At 43.2% G+C, this 21,394-nt stretch overlaps 1 protein-coding gene across 7 annotated transcripts in view; it reads left to right on the top strand.

The window, feature by feature from the left end:
• The window catches only part of CTIF (cap binding complex dependent translation initiation factor), a 464,369-nt gene extending 443,783 nt beyond the window's left edge, over positions 1 to 20,586 (top strand). For all 7 annotated transcript variants that reach the window (XM_074204166.1, XM_074204171.1, XM_074204167.1 and 4 more), the window contains 2 exons: positions 14,613 to 14,666; positions 18,770 to 20,586. In XM_074204166.1, the coding sequence (XP_074060267.1) occupies positions 14,613 to 14,666; positions 18,770 to 18,985 (270 nt within the window). In that variant the 3' untranslated portion in view covers positions 18,986 to 20,586. The remainder of the gene's footprint in view (positions 1 to 14,612; positions 14,667 to 18,769) is intronic.
• The last annotated feature ends 808 nt before the right edge of the window (positions 20,587 to 21,394 follow it).

Below are 21,394 nucleotides of genomic sequence, written 5' to 3'. Positions count from 1 at the left end.
TACTAGCTTCTATGATTCCCCACACAAAAACAATCTTAAGACACAAGTCTTTAATGACTTTTGTCCTAGTATAACAGATCTGTTACATTAATTTGGTTCAAACTTGTTCTGAATAGTTTGATGATCGTAAGATGTTTTCCTCAACTTAAAAGAAAAAAAAAAGAAGTAGAAGAAGAACTTGGGCCAGGTTGTAAAATAAACTTGCCGGATAAACTTTAGGAGTGAAACAAGAGCTGGGACTTCAGACCAGCTGGGGTAAGAATGGTCTAAACTGGAAGAAATTAAAAGTCGTCTCTCCTAGGGAAGAGGGAGTAAGTGATAAAAAGATAATAGGAGAGGTCTAGTGACAGTTGAAGAAAGACATATGGGGCTATGACAATAGCTTGGGACAGCCAGTAGGTAAAAGAGAAGGCTATAGGAAGATGATTAAACCTAATGTTTCTGTAAACAAGGCTTATAACAGTTAACTACTTAAGAGGTTGAATTTCTTTTTAGAGAAGTTACCTTTAACCCTTGCTATAACTGATTGCTTATATATGAAACATAAGACTGATAATTAGGGAAAAACTAAAGAGTCATGAAAAATAGAAGAGTATTAATCTATTCAAGTAAAGCTTAAAAACAAAGTTTTATTTAAAAAATGTAAATAAGTAGATTATTGATTTTATCCCTTTTACTCTCAGCTATGCTCACAAGAAGAGAGCCTAACCAAGGGACTTATGCTAACCCAAGACACTGTTCACATGATGACAGAACCCTAGATATAAGTATAGTCTCCTAAGGAGATTAATTTGCCTCCTAGGGCTATACATATTTTCTAGAGGCCACACTTAGGTTCTTTTCCAGAAAAGTCCCACCAGATTACTACCTCAAACTGCTGACTAGATCTGAGACATGGGAACATAAGCACATCCCAAATGTTGCTTAACTAAATGAAAGCAATTTATTATGCTCAATTGAAAGGCCTGAATTCTGTATGTTAATCATCTTATCCTGATAGGCTATATCACCTGGGGCATATCACCTGCATATCAACTAATCTAAATATACCATGATTTCTTCAGCTCCATCTCCAATAATGATAATAACCCCTCAGTCCTTTCTCTATCCCCAAAAGGGTGGTATGAGGATAAATGAGATGGTACTTGCAAAGTGTGGCCCACTGACGTGACACATTTAATTATAAAGATATATCTTTGTAAAGATATATTTAATAAGAATAATAACATGTTGCATTTGTGTCATACTTTGTACTTTTCAAAGCTGTTCCCCAGCCATGATCTCATTCAATCCTCCCAATAGTTCTGGGAGGCAAGAAGGATGAGCTTTATTATATTAATTTTATAAATGGGGAAACTAAAACCCAGAGAGCTGATTTGCCTGGAGACACAAAGCAAGACAGCTGTTTAAGCTGCTTAGAAGTTCAGTCTTCTCACTCCAAGGCCACTCATGGGTCTCTGGCAACGTGACCAGGAGTGTTAGATGGTATGACTCCTCTTTATACAGATATGGACAAATTGGCTCCCCTGTACAGGAAAGCCCAAGCTGGCTACCACTCTCAGAGAGTCTCAGTACCCACACTTTCTATGTAGTAAATCCTTTCTTTAAGGGCTGAAACTTCATTATATTAATCATTTAGGGAGAAATGCTTAGGATCTCTCCCTTTAGCAGAGCCCAGTGAACCTGAACAGCATTTATACTTTTACCATTAGATATGGTAAATTTACATAGGGACACACAACTAGGGGCCTCGATCTCCACTCCAAAGAGTACTACAGTGGATGGAAGGCAAGGATCACTGCCCTGGTGGCTGTTTAGCATGCCTACACAAACGCAACTCAAACACCACCTTCTACAGGAAGCCTTCCTTATTGTTGTTGTTGTTCACTTGTTTCAGTCATGCCCAACTTTTGGTGACCCCATTTGAGATTTTCTTGGCAGAGATACTGGAATGGTTTACCCTTTCCTTCTCCGGTTCATGTGACAGATCGGGAAGCCAAGGCAAACAGAGCTAAGTGACTTGCCCAGGGTTACACAGTATCTGAGGCCAGATATGAACTCAGGCTTTCCTGACTCTAGATCTGACCCTCTTCACTGTGTCCTTTAGCTATCTTAAGCCTTTCCTAACTCCTCTTAATTCCAGTACTTTCCCTCTTTTTATTATTTCCTATTTAACCTGTAAATAGCTTGTTTTGTATATATTGGCTTGTATATTGTCTTCCTATCCAGGAAGATATAGATAGAGTGCTGGGCCTGGAGTCAGAAGACTCATTCAGTCTCAGACACTTAATAGCTGCATGACCCTGGACAAGTCACTTCACCCTGTTTGTCTCAGTTTCCTCTTCTGTCAAAAAGGAAAAGGAAATGGCAAACCATGCCCAGTATCTGCCAAGAAAACCCCAAATGAGGTCACAAAGAATCGAACAGGACTGAAAACAACTTGAACAACAGTTCTAACTTCTCTTTAAAAGCATTCCATAGGTCTCCACTGCCTATTAAATAAAGCATCAACTACTTGTCGTTCAAGGTCCCACGGCCTAGTTCTATGGCCTCTTTCACAGAGAGTGAGACAATGGAAAAGAACCCTGTATTTGAGTTTGAGACCTGATTCTAGGACTTAACTAGCTTTGTGACATTCACAATGAGCTTAATCCCTAGTTTCCTGAGCCTCTGAGGTCCCTTCCCACTTCAGATCCATGGCATGTGATCAAGACTGTTTCTTCTGCAGGCACATTCCTGCCAAGCTGGACTCTCCCCTGTCATTCTCTATCCTTCTTGTCATGTACTCTAGACTTCTTGTCTTCTCTGCTACCACCCCCAGGCCTGGTACAGGCTCCTCTGAGAGAGCCATATGGTCTAAAGTCTTTCCTTCCTTTGGAGGTCCTACTTCCAGCCCTCTCACCCAGGCCCTCCAGTTAGAAATCATCCCTCCTTGAAGTTTGACCTCTCCTGAAGGCATAATCATAGTCTAACTTATATTTGAGTTATTTATGTGTTTTTCCCTTTGTAATAAGACTCTTTTTATAAGAGATCAGACTCTTTACGAGGCCTTGTACATAGCAAGCAGGGGCTTAATAAATGTCCAGTTGAAATTTCTGCTAGAAGAGTATCTTTTGCTCTTCAGTTGATCCCCTCTTTTTCCTCTCCTTTTCTCTGATTTTCTTCTCCCATATCTTCTTGTTGTTTCTCCCATATTTTTGACTTACAAATTTTAAAAAAATGGCCTTTCATACATGTTGTCAGTCAACCAGAACTATCCTTTCCTTCTGTAAGCCACTTGACTGGTTGTGAGGCATGAGGTATAATCTCTGTTGCTTCTCTGTTGTGTTAATATGTTCCTCAGTATTTAAAGGCTGCTTCTTTACCCCCAATGATCATTCTTTTTGGTTGATCCACTTTCCTTTCTCTGTGCCTCAGTTTCTCTAAAATAAGGGGGTTAAAACTAGATGACTTGTAAGTTCTCTCTTCAAGACCCTTTGACATTTTCTGTGATTCTGATTCTGTAGTGTTGTGGAGGAGGGTGTATTTTTGATGTTTTAAGTTAAGGAAGGGTAGGCTTGGGAGAGTGAAAATGGCTCTTTTCTAGATTCTTTTACAGGGGCCTAGATTCTGGAAAAGTCTATATTTTTCAAGCTAAATATGTTGTTATATATTTTAATTCTATAAATAAATTTAATAACCATTTCAGCTCAACTTAAACAAATTTTCCTGACAAGTTGAGTGATCCAAAAGTGAGACAGGTTACCTTAGAGAACAGCAGATTCCTCTAAGGAAAGATTGTACATCAAACGGAGATTAGATATGCTACCAGTCATATGGGCTATAGAACAATTAAAGGAATAAAGAGGGGATTTCTTGGTTAGGTATGAATTCACCTAAATGATCTATGAACTCCTTTTTAGCATTTAAGATACTAAAATTCTGTGGTTTTCTAAGTATCTTTTATGTACAAAGTATTGGACTAGATATTAGAAAGGACCCAGAGGTAAATAAAACCCAACCCCCTGCCTACCGGGAGCTGGCAGTACATGCATCCAGATATATAGGCAAACATTGTGTATGTGTGTGTGTATATATGCATATCTCCAGAGAAGGAAAGATGATAGGATATGATTAAGATCAAGTGAATCTGTCCATCTCCTGAACCAGCCTCACCTTAGTGTCTTCCACCCAAGCTGTGAAGCTTAGACTTACTTCCAAGAGGTCCTAAAAGTGGCATAACCTCACAGTCTGCCAAGGTCATCCATCCTGCCTCTTAAAATGAACCGGTCCCCTTTGCTTCTTGTTCCACTCATCCTACAGGCAGTTGGTGAATTCTTGGACAGATATTGCCTAGAGACTCCTCATGGGGACAAAAAAAAAATCACCTTTGGACCTTTATTCTGGGCCAATCAGAGCACCAGAAGAAAGAGGGATTCCATTGCTTGATCCCACCCTACCCTGAGACAGACTTTTCCCTGGTTTCTTTTCGGCCTCTAGAAGCCCTAAGTTTGGAGTGTCTTGGCCTCTCTTCCTCCCCCTCTAGGGAGGATATGATAGGCGTGCCCATAACAAGTCTCTCTGACAGACAATAGGACTGGAATGCACTAGCTTCCGAGCAAACATTGTAGGCCTGGTCGAATTGCCTTGGATTCCCATCCAAGAAACACATTTCACTTGGTTGTCATTGTCATTACAGGTCATTGGTGGCTTACTCTAACCCCTTTCTTTCCTACAGGACTTTTGCAGTCAGGGCTTTCTTCACCCCAGGGCCATAGACCATAAACCTCAGAGGACAATAGGGAGGGATGGGGCTGCCACACCATAAGGATAAGGTAGCTGCTTTCACAGTGTGGGGATAAAAAAAATAGTCCTGCCAGCCAATTATCAGTTCCAATTATCTTTTCAACCACTCATTTACATTATTTCTCACCAGAAAGTACCCAGCAAGCCATATCAATGGAAGAGAGGTCCCATTATTATTGTCCCGGGATGTATTTGACTCACTACCATTTTAGAAGGAAGAGAGCAGGTCCCTGAAGGAATAGGACTTGGAATAGATAATAGGACATGAGGAGAAGGTTAGAGCAAGCCAGGGAAAGAGAATGAAAAAGAAAAGGGTAGTGAAGCCCAGGATATTGTGGAGCAGGAGAGCCTGAGAATCTAGGAGAGTGCATTTAGGCCCTGGGTAAGAGGTATGATAAAGACAGCAAAAACTAACTTAACTTTACCTACTGTACAATTTTGTCAGCGACCAACCCTGAGCAAGAAAGTACAGCACCTGGGATAATAGGAAAAAGACCGGATCTGCCTATGTGGATTCTGGTCCAGTTCTGTCCCTAATGGGGGCATACTTAATGAAGTTTATCGCTTTGGTCAATTCACCTCCCCTCTCTAGGTTCCATTTTCTTCATCTGCAAAAACAAGAGATTGGAGCCAGGATTTTCAACCCTGTGTGTCATAGACCACTCTGGTAATATGGTGAGGTCTATGGAACTCTACTGAAAATGATGTTTTTAGATGTATAGAATAAATTAAGATTATGAGAATGAAGATACAGTGATCAAAATATTTATTTGATATTCATGGGCTCCAAGTTAAGAATCCTTGGAGTGGTAACCTCTAAGTCTCTTCCAGTTCTGATTTATATAGGATGTTTCAGCAAGTCAGTTCCCTAGGCTAGCCCCCAGATTCTGACTCTGGGAAATGAGTTGTCTCTGTAACCTTCAAGGTTCTATAGTCTCCATCCAGAAATTCCTAGACAATGTCAGAGTGAGAAGGAAGAATCCATCCCAGGTCTCTGGCTACCAAGCACAGTCATGTCTTGCCAGTTTTCCTTATTGTGAGACAGCAGTGTAAGAATCAAGATTTTTTTTAATTAAAAAAAGAAAAACCCAAATCAATTTTCTCGAGAAGCTCCCATAGACTATTGGTGAGAGTTCCTATCAGAAACTGATTTCAGGCATAATTTACATTTTTCCAGACACAATCATGAAATATCAAGAGAAGGAGGTGCTCTGTGCAAAGGAGAATTGTAGAGCTCTTGAGGAGGTGATCCCCATGCATGCTATGGGGGTCTTCCTGGTGGAACCCCAAGATAGGCAAAAAGAAGACACTATTAGTAACACCAAATGTGTCTCATTCAGCTATGGCTAGTAAATGGCATGTAGGTTCACACAGATGTCACTCCCTGTGTTATTTTGGGAAAGTCACTTCAGGGACCTCACTTTCCTCAACTGTAAGATGAGAGTGTAGGGATTCATGGCCCCAAGGCTCTGTCCACCTCTAAAGCTAGAATCCTATCATTGTGGCCAGCACAAGAGGAGAAAGAAAAAAGAGTGAAAACTTTCTGATCACCATTGAACAAACAGAAGGAAAGAAGACTTAGCAGGTGGGGAAGGAGAAAGTTCGGTGTGATTATTAACATTTATTAATTACAGTGCCAGGCACTATGCTTATCACTGCAGATATGAAAAGAAGCCAACAACAGTCCCTGCCCTCAAAGAGCTTACAATCTTTTGATTGGGGTTCCTGGAACCTAATATGAGCTTTCAGAGAATCCCTTCCTTCAGGGTTATAAGAAGCCACATTTACTCTTCCAAGCAGACTGGCTCTGGGGAATCTTCCACTGGAACCTCTAAGCTAACACCTGGACCTAGAAGTTCTTCCCTGAGTCTATTCAAAGTTTCCTCTTATAATAATTTAACCTTCATATCTTCTTAAGCTGTCTTCACCAAGATCAGGCTCTGGGGCTGGAGGCCTACCTGATTCTGAGTGGTCTGAGGACCACCACTGTCTCCTTAAGGAAAGATTGTTTTTGTTTTTGCAAAGAATGGGGTCAAGTGACTTACCCAAGGTCACACAGGTGATTATTACGTGTCTGAGGCTGGATTTGAGCTCAGGTCCTCCTGACTCCAGGGCCACTGTGCTGCCTAGCTGCCTCCAGGAAATATTTCTAAAAGCTATTCCTGAAAAAAAAGGAACACTATTCAAGCAAAACTTTTTCTTTTATTGTATGTGTATAGTCTTTCATGTTCCCTAGAGAAGGTTAGGGCTGGGAAGGGCCTTCAAGTCAGCTTCTCATTTTATAGAGGGGGGGAAACCAACATTTTCTATGTGCAAAATCATGGAGGAATGGGGTTTGGGGATGGGGAGAGACAGAGAGAGAGAGAGAGAGAGAGAGAGAGAGAGAGAGAGAGAAGGGAGAGAAACAGAAAAAAGAGAGAGAGAAGAAGGGAGAAGAGAGAACAGTTCCCTTTCTCTAGGAGCTTATATCCTACAGGTCATAACCTGCCCAAGGTTATAGGAATCATAGTAATAGTTGAAATTTATATAGCCCATTTAATTTTGCAAAGTCCTTTACTTGTATTTTCTTCTTGGGTCCTCATAACAACCAGGTAAAGTAGGTCTTTTGGCTCTTATTATCCCCATTTTACAGACGAAGAAACCAGTGCTCAGAGACATTAAGCCAAGGGTCAGAGAGCTGGCCATTGTGAGAGGCACCTCTCTACCAAATCCAGGCTTCTTTCCATAGTAGGCTGCTTCCTCCAGTCCTAGGACTCACAGTCAAACCTGGATCTCCTCAATTCATGGTAAATGACTCTGTCCATTCTGCCAAGACTGCCAATGTGCCATCTTGGTGGTCTTAGGAAAGGAGAACATTTGCATTGGTGTGTGTGATCACAAGCCTTTCATTTTCAGCCTATCTGCTTTTAGGTCAGATGAGATAAGGAGCATGAACATGTTTGAAAAATATATGAAGTATTCTCTAAGAGTACAGGAGAGCTAGTAGGAGAAATCTGTTTTGTAAATGGGACCAAGGAGAGACAGGGTCATTGGTGTCTTGCTTACGCTCATATACCTGGGCTCAATCTTCATTGACCAGTTATTCACAACCCATGAATTCACTATGAACACCAACATTTTATAAACCAATGTTCTTAAAATCAAATTTAAATTGTTCTGAGGCTACATTTCTCCCATATTTAGGCTTCTAGAGAAGGAAGAGGGGCCTAAGCTGGTCTCCCAAGGATTCAAGATCACAGGAAGAATTTAGTGCTAAAAGGAACCATAGAGAACATACAGCCAAAACCATTACATTTTACATGTTTGGAAACTGAAGTTCAAAGGTCCTTGCGCTGGGTCCCCCAGGTAGTGAAGTGGCTAAGCCAGGATGGAAGCCAGTCTTCTGATGTTCATTCTTGAGCTCTTGTATACTCACTCTATCTACAACATCTTTGTTTCTCTTCAGAAAGACTTGTTAGTCTAATTACATGTGTCTGAACAAAGGGCCAAAGAGTATGTAATATCTGTAATATGAGTGTTTCAAGGAGCCTGAGCCCTATGTGGGGGGTCAGGGGTTTGAGGTCTTGTGTTAAGCAACCTACCTCCTCCTACAGTGATTATAACTAATCACAGCTATCACTTAGGCAGGGAATTCTTGCTATGAAATCATAGAAGTCCTAAGAACCGCAGTCCCATCAGATAAATCACTGGGATTCTTTCATGCTCAATTCATCAAGCATCTAATGCACCTACTATGTGTCAAACACTGTGCTAGTTGCTGAGAATAAAGATAAAATAAACACCCCCCCCCCCGAAAAAATCTCCCACAAGGAGTTGAAAAATCTATTGTGAGAAAAGAAGAAGTAAACAGAGAAGTCAATTCAAAGTTGCTTTTTCTTGGTAGGAGGTAGGGGACCCAAACTTGTCATTTCATTGTTTATGTAAAAAGTAATTGAGGGTAGCATGATGTAGGAGACAGTCATTGAAGGAATTGTGATTTAGCACAATTTAACAAACATTGACTACTGTGTACCAAACACTGAGCTATGTGTTTGGACAAACATGAAGCAGTCCCTGTCGGTAAAGAGCTTACATTACATTAACAGAGAAAATGGCATGCACATATAAATTAAAATAAATTAATTTTTACAAACAATTAATTGAAAATAATACAAAACAAATTCAGAAGCAGGGAGCAGCAACAACCAAAAACATCAGAAAAGACTTCCTGTAAGATAAAGCTGAAGCTGACCTTCTAAAAGAGTAAGGGCTTCCAAGAGACCCAGGTGAAGAGAAAAAATATCCAGACATGAGGACCCATGAAAAGGAATGGGTCTCTGTGGGAATATCAAATAAGCCACTTTGACTTGAATAGAGTTTGTGATGCATAGAAATCAACATAGAAAGATAGAGTTAGACTTGAAAAGAACCTCAGAGACCATCTGTTTCAACCCTTCTTTCATTTGATAAGTGAGGAAACTGAGGCCAAGAGGACCAAAGGATTTGCCAGTGATCTCAGAGATATTAAATGTGAGAAGCAGAATTTGAATTTTAGATCCTCTGTCTGAAAAGCCAGTGGTCTTTCTATTGGAGGACTTGAAATGTCAAACAGGAATTTGTATATCGTATCGTGGTGGTAAGAGGAAAATGCTAAGCAGTGACCCATTTACACCTTCTGTGTTTTAAAAGAATAACCATCGGTGCAGAACCAAGATGGCGACATGAAGGGATCAAGTCTTAGGAGCTATCTGATAAAAACTCATAAACTAAGGACTCTAATTAAACTTTCGAGAGACAGAACCCACAAAGGGACCCAGTGAGGCAGTTCTACTCAAGGTAACCTGGAAAAGAGCAGAAAGGCTCTGCTCCCCGGGGCCAGAGGGGCGGCCCACCAGAGGGGTGGCCCTCCAGAGCCAAAGAACTTCAGCCTCCCGGAGGTAGCCCCAGGTCGCTGGGAGCCTCAGCTCACAGCAGCAGGGGAGTCTCCTGAGCTGCACCCGGGGGAGCACCGGCACAAAGTAGGGGAACAGCGGGGGACCTCTGCCAGAGCAAGCACGTGGAGCCCAGCTCTCCGGACACACAGCCAGCAGCCTGGTCTTTCAGTAGCCTAGACCTGGAAACAGAAGCAGGTGGAGCTGGTAAGCAGGAGCCCCCAGGGCATGAGCCCATTGAACTGAGGGAGGGGAGTGAAGAGAGACTGCAGAGCTTTGTCCTCTGCCCCTGGAACAGGACTCTGGGGTTCTGACCACATTCAGATCCTGATCCCAGTCTAGGCCCCCCAATAAAACAACAGGCCCCCCCCCCACCTCAGCCCCGTGGCAGAGGGGGGCACTTATGGTCATTCACAGACCAGGAGGGAGGACAGAATCTCACACACTGAGACCCTTGTGGGAGTGTCCCAAAAGCTCAGGAAGCACCCCCAAAAACAGGCTTAGGCTGGGAAAAAGAACAAAGAAACAAGAGGAAGACCATTGAGAAATATTTTGCAAATGAGCCCAAGAAGGATCAAAATACTCAGTCTGAAGATGAGGAAGCACAAGCTCCTGCATCTAAAGACTCCAAGAAAAACAGAAATTGGGCTCAGGCTATGATAGAGCTCAAAAAAGACTTTGAAAATCAAATGAGGGAGTTAGAAGAAAAACTGGGAAAAGAAAGGAGAGAGATGCAGGAAAAACATGAAAATGAAGTCAGCAGCTTAGTCAAGGAAATCCAAAAAAATGCTGAAGAAAATAGCATGCTAAAAACCAGCTTAGGTCAAATGGATAAAACAGTTCAAAAAGTTATTGAGGAGAAGAATGCTTTAAAAAGCAAAATTGGCCAGATGGAAAAAGAGATAAGAAAACTCTCTGAGGAGAACAAATCCTTCAGACAAAGAATAAAATTCAGGGAGATTGATGAATTTACCAGAAATCAGGAATCAATACTTCAAAACCAAAAAAATGAAAAATCAGAAGAAAATGTGAAATATCTCATTGAAAAAACAACTGATATGGAAAACAGACTTAGGAAAGATAATTTAAAAATTATTGGAATACCTGAAAGTCATGATCAGGAAAAGAGCCTTGACATCATTTTCAAAGAATTACTACAGGAAAATTGCCCTGATATTCTAGAAGCAGAGGGCAAAATAGAAATGGAGAGAATCCACCGATCCCCCCAGAGAAAGAGATCCCAAAAAACCAACCCCCAGGAATATTATAGCCAAGTTCCAGAACTCCCAAGTCAAAGAGAAAATATTACAAGCAGCCAGAAGGCATGGAGCTGCAGTCAGGATCACACAGGACTTAGCAGCAGCTACATTGGAAGCTCGTAGGGCTTGGAATACAATATACCGGAAGGTAAGAGAGCTTAGAATGCAGCCAAGAATGAACTACCCAGCAAGGCTGAATGTCCTCTTCCAGGGAAAAAGATGGACTTTCAATGAACCAGGGGAATTTCAAAGGTTCCTTTTGGAATGACCAGAGCTGAACAAAAGGTTTGATCTTCAGATACAGGACTCAGGTGAAGCATGGGGATTAGAGGAGAGGGGGGAAATATGAGGGACTTAGTGAGGATGAACTGCATGTATAGAAAAATGATACTGATAATATTCATATGAACCATCTCAGTTAATAGAGCAGGTAGAGGGAGCTTTTATAGTTGAAGCACAGGAGAAAGCTGAATTCAAAGATAAAATATGGTGTAAAAATGGAGTCAATAAGAAAAAAAGGGAAATGGAATGGGAGAAAGAAAAAGGAAAGCGGGAATAGTCCAAGCTATTTCACATAATAAGATTTTTTTTTTATTACAATGAGCTATTGCAATGATATGGAAGGGGGGAGGCAAGGGGGATGAGGGAACCTTTGCTCTCATCAGAGATGGGTAGGAGAGGAAACAGCAAATATACTCGATGGGGTATAGACAACTGGAGTAAGAAGGAGGGGGGAACAGGGGGAAGGGGTGGGGATGTGAATAAAGGAGGAGAGGATGGACCATGGGGGGACAGTGGTCAGATACAACACATTTTCTTTTTTTACTTCTTGCAAGGGGCTGGGATTGGATGGCCTGCCCAGGACCATAGGGCCAGGTAGATTCTGGGCCTAAGGGGTGGTATGGGGGCTCAGGGCCTCTTGGCCCCAGGACCAGGGATCTGTCTGCTGCGCCACTCAGCAACCTACAGCAGAGTCAGAGTGAAAGGAGAGAGAAAATATAGTACATGGTAGTGGAGAAATAAGAAAGGAGGGAGTCGCGATCAGCAATGGCAATGCTGGAAAAATATGGAAGTAACTTTTGTGATGGACTTATCATAAAAAATGTGATCCATTCATGACAGAGTTGATAGTGTTGGAACAAAGACTGAAACACATTTTTTGTTATTATTATTTGGGGGAGGGTGCAGGTCAAGTGGGGCTGGGTGGCCTGCCTGGGGCCACGTAGCAGGGTGATCATTGGGTGTCTGAGGCCGGATTCAGACCCAGGTGCTCCTGGCTCAAGGGCTAATGCTCTGTCTGCCACCCAGCCACCCCTACTATTATTACTATTTTATTTCATTTTGGGTCTTTTTTTTTTCTTTTTGGTTTTTGCAGGGCAGTGGGGATTGGGTGGCTTGCATGTCACATGGCTGGGTGATTATTGGGTTTACGAGGCTGGATGTGGACTCGGGTGCTCGTGGCCCCAGGGCTGGTGCTTCGTCCATTGAACCACCTGGCCATACCTACAATTATTACTATTATTTTTTTTATTTTAATTTTTTTCTCCCCCCTTTACTTTTCTGCCCAAGCAAGTCTATCTGTATTCATGGTGGGAGGGGTATTTTGTTTACTTGTAAACAAGTATATTTTATTAATGTAAAGAAAAACATTTGTACAAAATGAGAATAAAAAATAAATTTAAAAAAAGAATAACCATCACTTTGGCAGCTGAGTGGAGGATTAAGGAGTAGAGAGTCTGGAAGCAAGGAGACCAATTAAGAAAGTATTGTTGTCTTAGCAAAAGGTGATCAAGGCCAAACCAGGGTGCTGGTTTGAGCAGAGAGAGAGGACAGGTAGTTAGTTATATCTCTATTGAGGAGGTAGAATAGACAAGACTTGGCAGCAGATTGGACGTGTAAGAGTCAGAGTGGATAGCACTGGGAATGCCCTTTAGGGTTCAAACCTGAGTGACTGAAATAATGAAAGTTAGGGATGAGTGTTGCAAGGCGAGTTCTGTGTCATACAGATTGAGTTTGAGATATCTGTGGGCCTCTTGGTGAAGATGGACAGCAGGCATTTGGAGATGTGGGACTGGAGCTTAAGAAGGAGATGAGGGCAGGATTTGGAAGACTTCTGCGTAGAGATGAAAAGAGAATTTATTGGAACTAGTGCCCTCACTAGAAGTCAAGAGAGACTAAAGAAGAGGGCTCAAGAGAGAACCCGGGGGTGCCCCCATATATAGAAGCAGGATAGATAATGACCTCACAAAGAAGATGGGGTGGGGGGAGAGAGAGGCAAGCAGGAAATAACAGGATTAAGTAAGAGTTGGTGGTTTTTTTTTAAGTTGGGGGTGGCAAATTTAATTTTTAATAGGTGTTGCAATGATAGAGCACTAGACCTGGAATCAGGAAGATCTGAGTTCAAATGAGACATTTACGAGTGATGTGACCCTGCAAGTCACTTTAACCCCGTTGGCCTTAGTTTCCTCATCTGTAAAATGAGCAGAAGGAAATGACAACTTCAGTATCTTTGCCAAGAAAAAAACCTGGAAGGGGTCATCAGGAGTCAAACATGACTGAAATGACTGAACAACAAAACATAAATGCTTAGTAAGATACTGTTTGTGGGGCCGGCTAGGTAGTACAGTGGATAGAGCACCAGCCCTGGAGTCAGGAGGACCAGAGTTCAAATCCGGCCTCAGACCCTTAATAATTACCTAGCTGTGTGGCCTTGTGCAAGGCACTTAAACCCATTGCCTTGCAAAAACCTAAAAAAAAAAAAAAAAGATACTGTTTGTGAATCATATCCTTCCTTATAGATGGTAAACTATATAAGGGTGACTACTACGCCTTATCTAAATTTTGCATCTCCCAGTGAGTGTTTTTTCATAAATGTCTGATGAAGGAATCAATGAAGGAAGGAAAGGAAAGGGAAAAAAACCTAAATTTTCTTTTTTCTTGTAAATTGTTTTTCTGGCATTGGAAGTTCTGGATTTATGATTTTGTTAGTGTAGAGTACTCTTCTTTCAAAGTAAAGTGACAGCTCTTCTGTATCCTAGAGTCTTACCTGGATCTACTTGGAGCCTTTGCTAAGGGACACATTTATCTATGGCAAACATCTTCAGCCTTTTCTTTTGGGGGAAAAAAACTTTCCTTTGAAAAGAAACCCTAGGAAATATGCTGTTGGGGTCTAAGGCATAGGATATACAGACATTAAAAGAGAAGTTCAGAGCAGTTCTCTTCCAGAAACCTTTATCAACATTCTGCTGTCAAGTGCTAGGACCTGATGCCAGGCTGTCATCCTGCTATAGGGACAACAGCAAACAGTGGTTAAAATCAAGTGTGACTTTCGTCTAAACCCAGTAAGCCAAGCAAGCTTGTGGGGGGGGTGGGGTGTGTGGAGAACAAGAGGTTTGGTGCCCAAATTCTCTTTCTGTGATCAGAATAAATTAGAAATTAGTGAAAGGTGAAGGCTCAGTCAACAAAATAATGGGCCCCCAGCTCAACTCCCCCGGAAGCTGGCCATAGTCATGGATTCTTCAGGCCTGCTGCTGGATGCCAGGTGGAGCTTCTGGTTGTGGGCAAAGATTGGGCCCGAATACTGTCTACTAAATGGGGGCAGAGGGAGATGTGAAAATGACTTCTCTGACTGGTACCTTCTCTTCCATTTCCTCCACAGTTGTTGCAATCTCAGGATGTGAAGGAAGATGCGGTCCTTTGCTGTTCCATGGAGGTAGGTGCCTATCAATCCATCAAAAAGATATTTTAAGCTGTGTGGTCTTGGGCAAGCCACTTAACCCCATTGCCTTGCAAAAAAAAAAAGTATTTTACAGAGAGCCTCTTATGGGATGATCTCAGAGAATTCTGGGAAGACTTATATGATCTGTATGTATGATATGTATGATATAGAATGAAGTGAGCAGAACCAGGAGGACAATGTATACATTCATGACAATATTGTGAAAACAATCTGCTTTAGAACTCTGATCAGTACAATGACCAATCACAAATCCAGAGGATTCATAATGAAATTACTCATCTTCAGATAGAAAGGGATAAACTTGGTGCATAGCAAGGTCTATTTTCTTTTCCCTTTTTTGATCATGGTTAATGCAAGAATTTTTGGGGGACGGGAGGCAGGGTTTTGCAAAGCATTGGGATTAAGTGACTTGCCCAAGGTCACACAGCTAAGTAATTGTTAAGTGTCTGAGGTCATATTTGAACTTGGGTCCTCCTGACTCCAGAGCCAGTGCTCTATCCACTGTAATTCCTAGCTGCCCCAAGAATTTGTTTTGCATGATTTATTTCTTCATTTCTCTTGCCTTCTCAGTAGATGGAGGAAAAAAGAGAGAGAAAATTTAATAAAATTGAATTTTAAAAAATCATTTTTAATGCATTGAGATGCCAGGGACTCAATAATAATCATGATTCACAGCTAAAAAGGTTTTTTGAAACTATTTCACCCATCCCCTTCATTGTACAGACGAGGAAATGAAAAGGGTTTACATTCTAGTAGAGGGTTATAATTATTCACAAATAAGTGAATATAGGATACAATATAAATATACATTACTGGGGGCCAGGGAGAACTAATAACTGGGAATTAACAATTGAAAAAGCTTCTTGAGTCTTCTAGAGGAAAGCTCAAGGGATCCAGAATAACAAAAAAAAAAAAAATCACAAAAATCAGAGGTGAGGAAGAATGGCATTCCACCCAGAGAAAGGACAAAGTGAGAGGTATTATGTTGGTGACATTTTGCTTCTCTAATCCTTAAAGGAATGAAAGGAGCCTCCAACATCATAGAGACTTCTACAGGTTCCTAGATGACTAGAGTTTGGAATGACCCTTAGAGTCATCTGGTCCAACCCTGCCTCCCCCTCCATGTTTTAAATAAGAAGACTGAAACCCAGAAGACTTGATTTAAGACATGTACAAAGTCTGACAGTTAGTTTAATGATAGAGTTGGGACCAGAACCCAGATCACAAATCTGAGAATGGAGGACCTTGGCAGCTGCCTAGTTCCAGTCTACAGGTGAAAGGAACCCCAATTCCAATATACCCAACAAGCAAACAGGTTGTCTGACAATAAGGCCATTGCTCTTTCATCTATATCATCCTTCTGGGAGGAACAATTCATTAGTTCAGCACACTCTTCCAAATCTTTCTGTTTTTCAGTGTTCTTTCAATTCTGAAAGAACTGAATTCCTCCACTTTGGGGAGGTGGGTATGCCTTTATACCCACTACTACAATCCCTTGCCACATGAAGTGACCCTGAGTTCTGAAGTCTGTGCCAGGCCTACCAAGCTTGAAAGAGTTCTGAAGCCTGTGCCAGGCCTACCAAGCTACAAGAATGACCCTGGTGCTGAGAGCAGACCTGTCCTCTGAGGGCCAGCCCCGCTGAGACTGGGAAGGTGTCACCAGAAGGTTGGTCACCAGGCAGTGAGTTTTGAGTGTATCTATAGCTACAAGCATACAAAGGTAAAGGTGGGTTGTCATCTACACAGATAGATGTGCCCCTACTGTTGATATTAGAATCTGTAGAATCCTCCAGTTTTTAACATGTTCTAATCTCCTTTTTAAGAGACTTTCTATTATATGGATGAAAAGTTGGCTTCAGAGTAGGAAAACTTGAGTTCAAATCCTACAACTAATTTACTGTCTGTTTGACCCTAGGCAAGTCTTCTAATCTTTTGGCCACTTAAACCAAATATTCTGGGTCACTTTCTAAAACTCTGAACTGCAGAGCAAGTTATCAGTCTGCATTGGTGAATTGAGTGTTTCCTCTATCGGAAATTCTCTATGCTATACCAATAAAATTATGTCTGGTTTAAAAAAAAAAAAGCCTGCCTTTTAACAAAGAGGATGTGCTCTGGGCTGAGGCAGAAGCAGATAAGTGGGCTTGGTGGGGAAGCAACAACAGGAAGCAAGAGGGTGAATATTTGGACAAAAACCCTGAATCTAAAGGGATAAGAAGTGAAGCCAAAGGACAGAAAGTTTGTCACCAGGGTCTAAGAAAAGCCCCAGGTCTGAGAGCATCTTGAGTTTAATACATTCTAGAATTTCCTTCAGTAATACATTATGAGCACCTTCTCTGTCTGAAATGTGGAGAGGTGGAGTCACTTACCAGGGCCCTGTGCCCAGGGAGCACCTTGGATAGAAGACCTGAGTTTGAATCCTGCCTCAGACTTCTCTGCTGTGTCACCCTGAGCAAGTCACTCAACCCCATTCTGCCTCAGTTTCTTTGTCAAAATGAGAACAGCGGCACCTACCTCCCAAAACTGTTGTGATCATCAATGATCAATGATGAGGTGTTTGTCCTTCATTCTCAAAGAAGACCACATCAAGGATATGATGCCATGACAATGCATGAATTGGATTTGAATGAGGGCTGCTGTGCTATATCACCAATCTCACTTTCTCCTCTAGAGCCATCTGGGTCCAGTGGCCAGATATGAATGAGGACAACTGGAGACGGTCCTCGATGTGAGGCAGAGTTAACTGACTTGCCCAAGGTCACCCAACTAGTAATGTGTCTGGGTCAAATTTGAATTCAAGCCCTCCCAACTCCAGGGTTGATGTTCTATCCACTGTGCCCCTCATACATGTACGTGTGTGCATGTACTTTTAAAAATTCCTTTCTGTCCTCTCCCTACCCATAGTCCAGGCCATTTCTCTCTTGCCAGGACAGCAGTGTATAACCCTGTGCCAAGCTTCTGCTGGTATTCCTGCCTTCATCCTGTCTCCCTAACATACACACACACGACTCACTCTTTGTTCTTCCTCCTTCCTCTGAAGAAATCACTTCTATCTCTGGAAAGGCCCCTTCTAAGCTATAAAACATAGTTTGAATCATGGCAGAGGAACCTCACTTTTGGAGGGTAGGCAGGAAAGGACAACTTTGGGGTTCCTTGCTGCCTTGGCTTCAGCCTTCTCGCCCCCTAATTTCTGCTCCTTCAAAGAGAGGAATTCTCCTGCAGATAGAATCCCCTCCCCGGCAATGACCCCTCCCCTAGTCTCCCTCAGTTGTAGGCACTCATTGGTGACCAGCAACTCACCAGGTTAGTGAGTGAGCTGGAACTACTACAACTTGTAACAGCCAGCACTTAACAATAATACTGTCAGGTTTGCAAAGCTATTTACAAATATTATCAAACTAGCTAAGTGTCCAGTGGATAGAGAGCCCTGGCCTCAGAAGGACCTGAGTTCAAATGCAGTCTCAGACATTTCCTAGCCATGCAACCCTGGGGAAGTTACTTAACCTCAATTGCCTTCAAAAAATGCAATAAAATAATAGAATCAAAAAAAATTATCTCATTTGATCTTCACCACAGCCCTGGTAGGTAGGTTGCTATTATTATCTAGGCCTCAGGTTCTCATTTGTAAAATGAAGAGAGTGATTTGTTATTACTACTCAGATTCCTTGGAGATGGATGGCCTTTGGATACTGGGGCACAATTGCTTAGAAAATTCTCAGTGAAAACAGATCTTTGCCCTTTGAGAGTAGAATTTTTTTTTTAATTTTAAAAATGCAAAAGTCATAGGAACCATTTCTAAGATATGTAATGGATGGTACTATTTTGGGACACCTATCTTTTCCCACCAGGAAGCACGATAGCATCCTTTCTCCAGGTTGGGACATTGTATTTAGAAACCACCGAATCAGCTGTCCCCAGCCCAGCCTCTTCTCCTTTGAAGGACAGGCCCTCCCTGCCCACCTCTTTAGAGCCTGGAATTCTCAGAGTCCATTCTCTCCCCCCCTCCTCTCTCCCAAGTAGGAAGGGTTGGAGGAGTCTCTCATCTGCCCAGCTCTGACTCCTGCCTTCTCTGTCAACAGCTGCAGAGCACGGGTCGGCTGCTGGAGGAGCAGCTGCCCGAAATGATGACGGAGCTCTTGGCCAATGCCCGGGACAAGATGCTGTGCCCCTCAGAGTCTATGCTGACCCGGTCGCTGCTTCTTGAGGTCATCGAGCTGCATGCCAACAACTGGAACCCCCTGACGCCAACCATCACCCAGTACTACAACAAAACCATCCAGAAACTGACGGCCTGAGGAGGCGGGCTGGGGTGGGCCGGGAGGGCAGGCAGGCCGGGGGGGCCCCGAGGAGGGCAGGCAGGCCGGGGGGGGGCCCAAGGAAGGCAGGCAGGCTGGGGGGGGGGGGGCCGAGGAGGGTAGGGAACTGAATGGAACCGGACAGGACAGGACCAGGAGGAAAGGGGATGGCCAGCACAGGAGAAAGACCATGCACCTTCAATGAAAGCAGAAAAGCAGGGCAAAAAGACCCAGTGGAAAACCCAGAGAGGGAAAGGAGCAAAACCCTCAGGACCCAGTCCCTCAGAGGAGCCACCACCCCCTGCTCATGCATGCGGCAGTACACATCCATAAAGGATGCACGTCTCTTTTCAGCAGGGCCCCTGCCCCTTCCCTACCTATTTTCTTATTCCTTGTCCCCCAGCTTCCCTCCCCCTCCCTGCACCATCCACATGCATCCCCTGCAGGCTTTCTGTTGGAGGGGGTTCATTCTTGTGACTCCATCACAGCCGTGACAGACGTTCCCTCACCCTGGGACACCATTTGGGTCAGAAGAGACCACAGAGGGTTGAAAACAGGCGTCCAAGTCTGGTCTGGCATTGTTCCCCAGCCCACCCCACCCCCACTCCCCATTCTGTCGGTTTGCAGTAGCCAACTGGCAGAGGCGACACATGGCAGATGTCCTGGGAAGACAAAAGAACACAAGGGCCACACCAGACGCTTGGAATTGACGACTTTTGTCCGGGAGGGCTTAGTTTGGGGGGCTTGGGGTCCCCCCAGCCCCTCACCCTCCACCGGACTGACTTCACTTGTCCTCCCTTGAATTCCTGAAACACAGGACGAGAAGGGATGTTTGCAGTTATATTTGCACTCTTGGAAGGCTGTTTTTTATAAAAAGACAGTGACTTTGAAGTCTCTTTTCTCTGTGAGGAGAACCTCCAGTGTACACTCTGTGAGAACCCCCTGAGGGGCATGGGAGGGCAGTTCTGGGGGTAAGGGGGGGCACAGTCCAGGCCTTGTAGTTGTAATAGCCATTTAAGATAATCAGACACTTTTGGTCCATCAGGAGCAAACTGTGCTCTGCCATGTCCTTTGGACATCTATGATAATCCCTCTTTCCCGGGTTCTGTACTGGGGTCTTTAGGAGCTACTCAGCTAACTTGACCCCAGTCCCAGAGGACCTTGAGAAAAACAAGGAAAAGAGGCTGGTAAAAAGGGGGGGGGGGCTGAAACCTCACAGTGTTTGCAGCCTCAAAAATATCTCCACAGGTATATACTGAAATTAGACTAAAAGAAGAATGGCTTGGCTTTGCCCAGGGTGCTGATCTGACTGGCCCCAGTCTTAACTGATGGGGACTCTCTCATGGGACCCCATTTCCCTTCCATGAAAGAAGATGAAAAGCCCGTCCAAAACTCTGTGGCTCAGAGAGGGTGGGTGGAGACCAAGCAAGAACCCACTGGACATCAGTGTTTTTAGGAGGATGAAAGTGATAGAGATCTTCCAAAGTCAGTGTTGCAGTCAGTGTTAGTAAAACAGCTTTCTAGGTTTCTGAGGCTTGGCTGGGATCACCGGTATTAACTGTTTTTGTCCACCAAGCCCTGCCGAACCCCACCCACCCACCTCTTACCTGGCTACAAAAAGTTAAATGCAATATGTCCTATTTTGGCTCATAATAACACTAGGCTCTTAAACAGTTCACTTTCTGGAGATGAGAGACCTGAACAGGGACCAGGAAATGATGTCAAATTTCAGCAGCTTCCTATATTTGCTCCTTTATTAAGGTTTGCCGCTCACTAAATCATCTCTCTGACTGCCCAGGCCAAAAGCCTGGTAGACCTGAGGAAGGAGGGTCCCCCCCCCTTTTTTTTGTTCAAAGCTAATGAGAGAGAGAGATAGGAAAAGAAAGGTACTCTCCTGCTAGCCCCACTGAGACCAAACTTCAGAGTCACTTTCCCTAGAGATTATTTTGTATTCCAATTTCTGGAAAACAAGCCCACTCCATCCACATGAGAAGAGTGAGGAGTGGAAGTCTTATCTATCATGGGGTTCTGACATGGAACCACAGAGCTAATGAGGCAACTGTCCTCCCCACCACCTTCATTTCTTTTTTTTCTCCTCCAGTCCTCTTTTTCTCAATCCCTCTTTTCTTCTATCCCTTAACTCCTTAAACTTGCCACTACTCTCTGGGGACTTGCTCAGCCCTAACAGGAGTCTATGGTATTAAAAGATTGCTGGCCATTGGCATCAATGGTGACAATATTGGTACAAAGACAGCCTTTTAATGGGCTCAGCCAGGCCTAGTAAGGAGAGAACTAATGGACAGAAACCCCTGACCCAAAGGAGACTGAAGCTACGAATATGCGTGAAGAGAATGGATCTGGTCCCAAAGCTCTGGTGACAACCAGGGGAAATAACTAGGCATGATCCAC

Source organism: Macrotis lagotis, chromosome X (assembly GCF_037893015.1).
Source record: "Macrotis lagotis isolate mMagLag1 chromosome X, bilby.v1.9.chrom.fasta, whole genome shotgun sequence".
Taxonomy (NCBI): Eukaryota; Metazoa; Chordata; class Mammalia; order Peramelemorphia; family Peramelidae; genus Macrotis; species Macrotis lagotis.
Note: the sequence above shows the minus strand (reverse complement) of the source record. Positions and strands in the feature narration are given on the sequence as shown.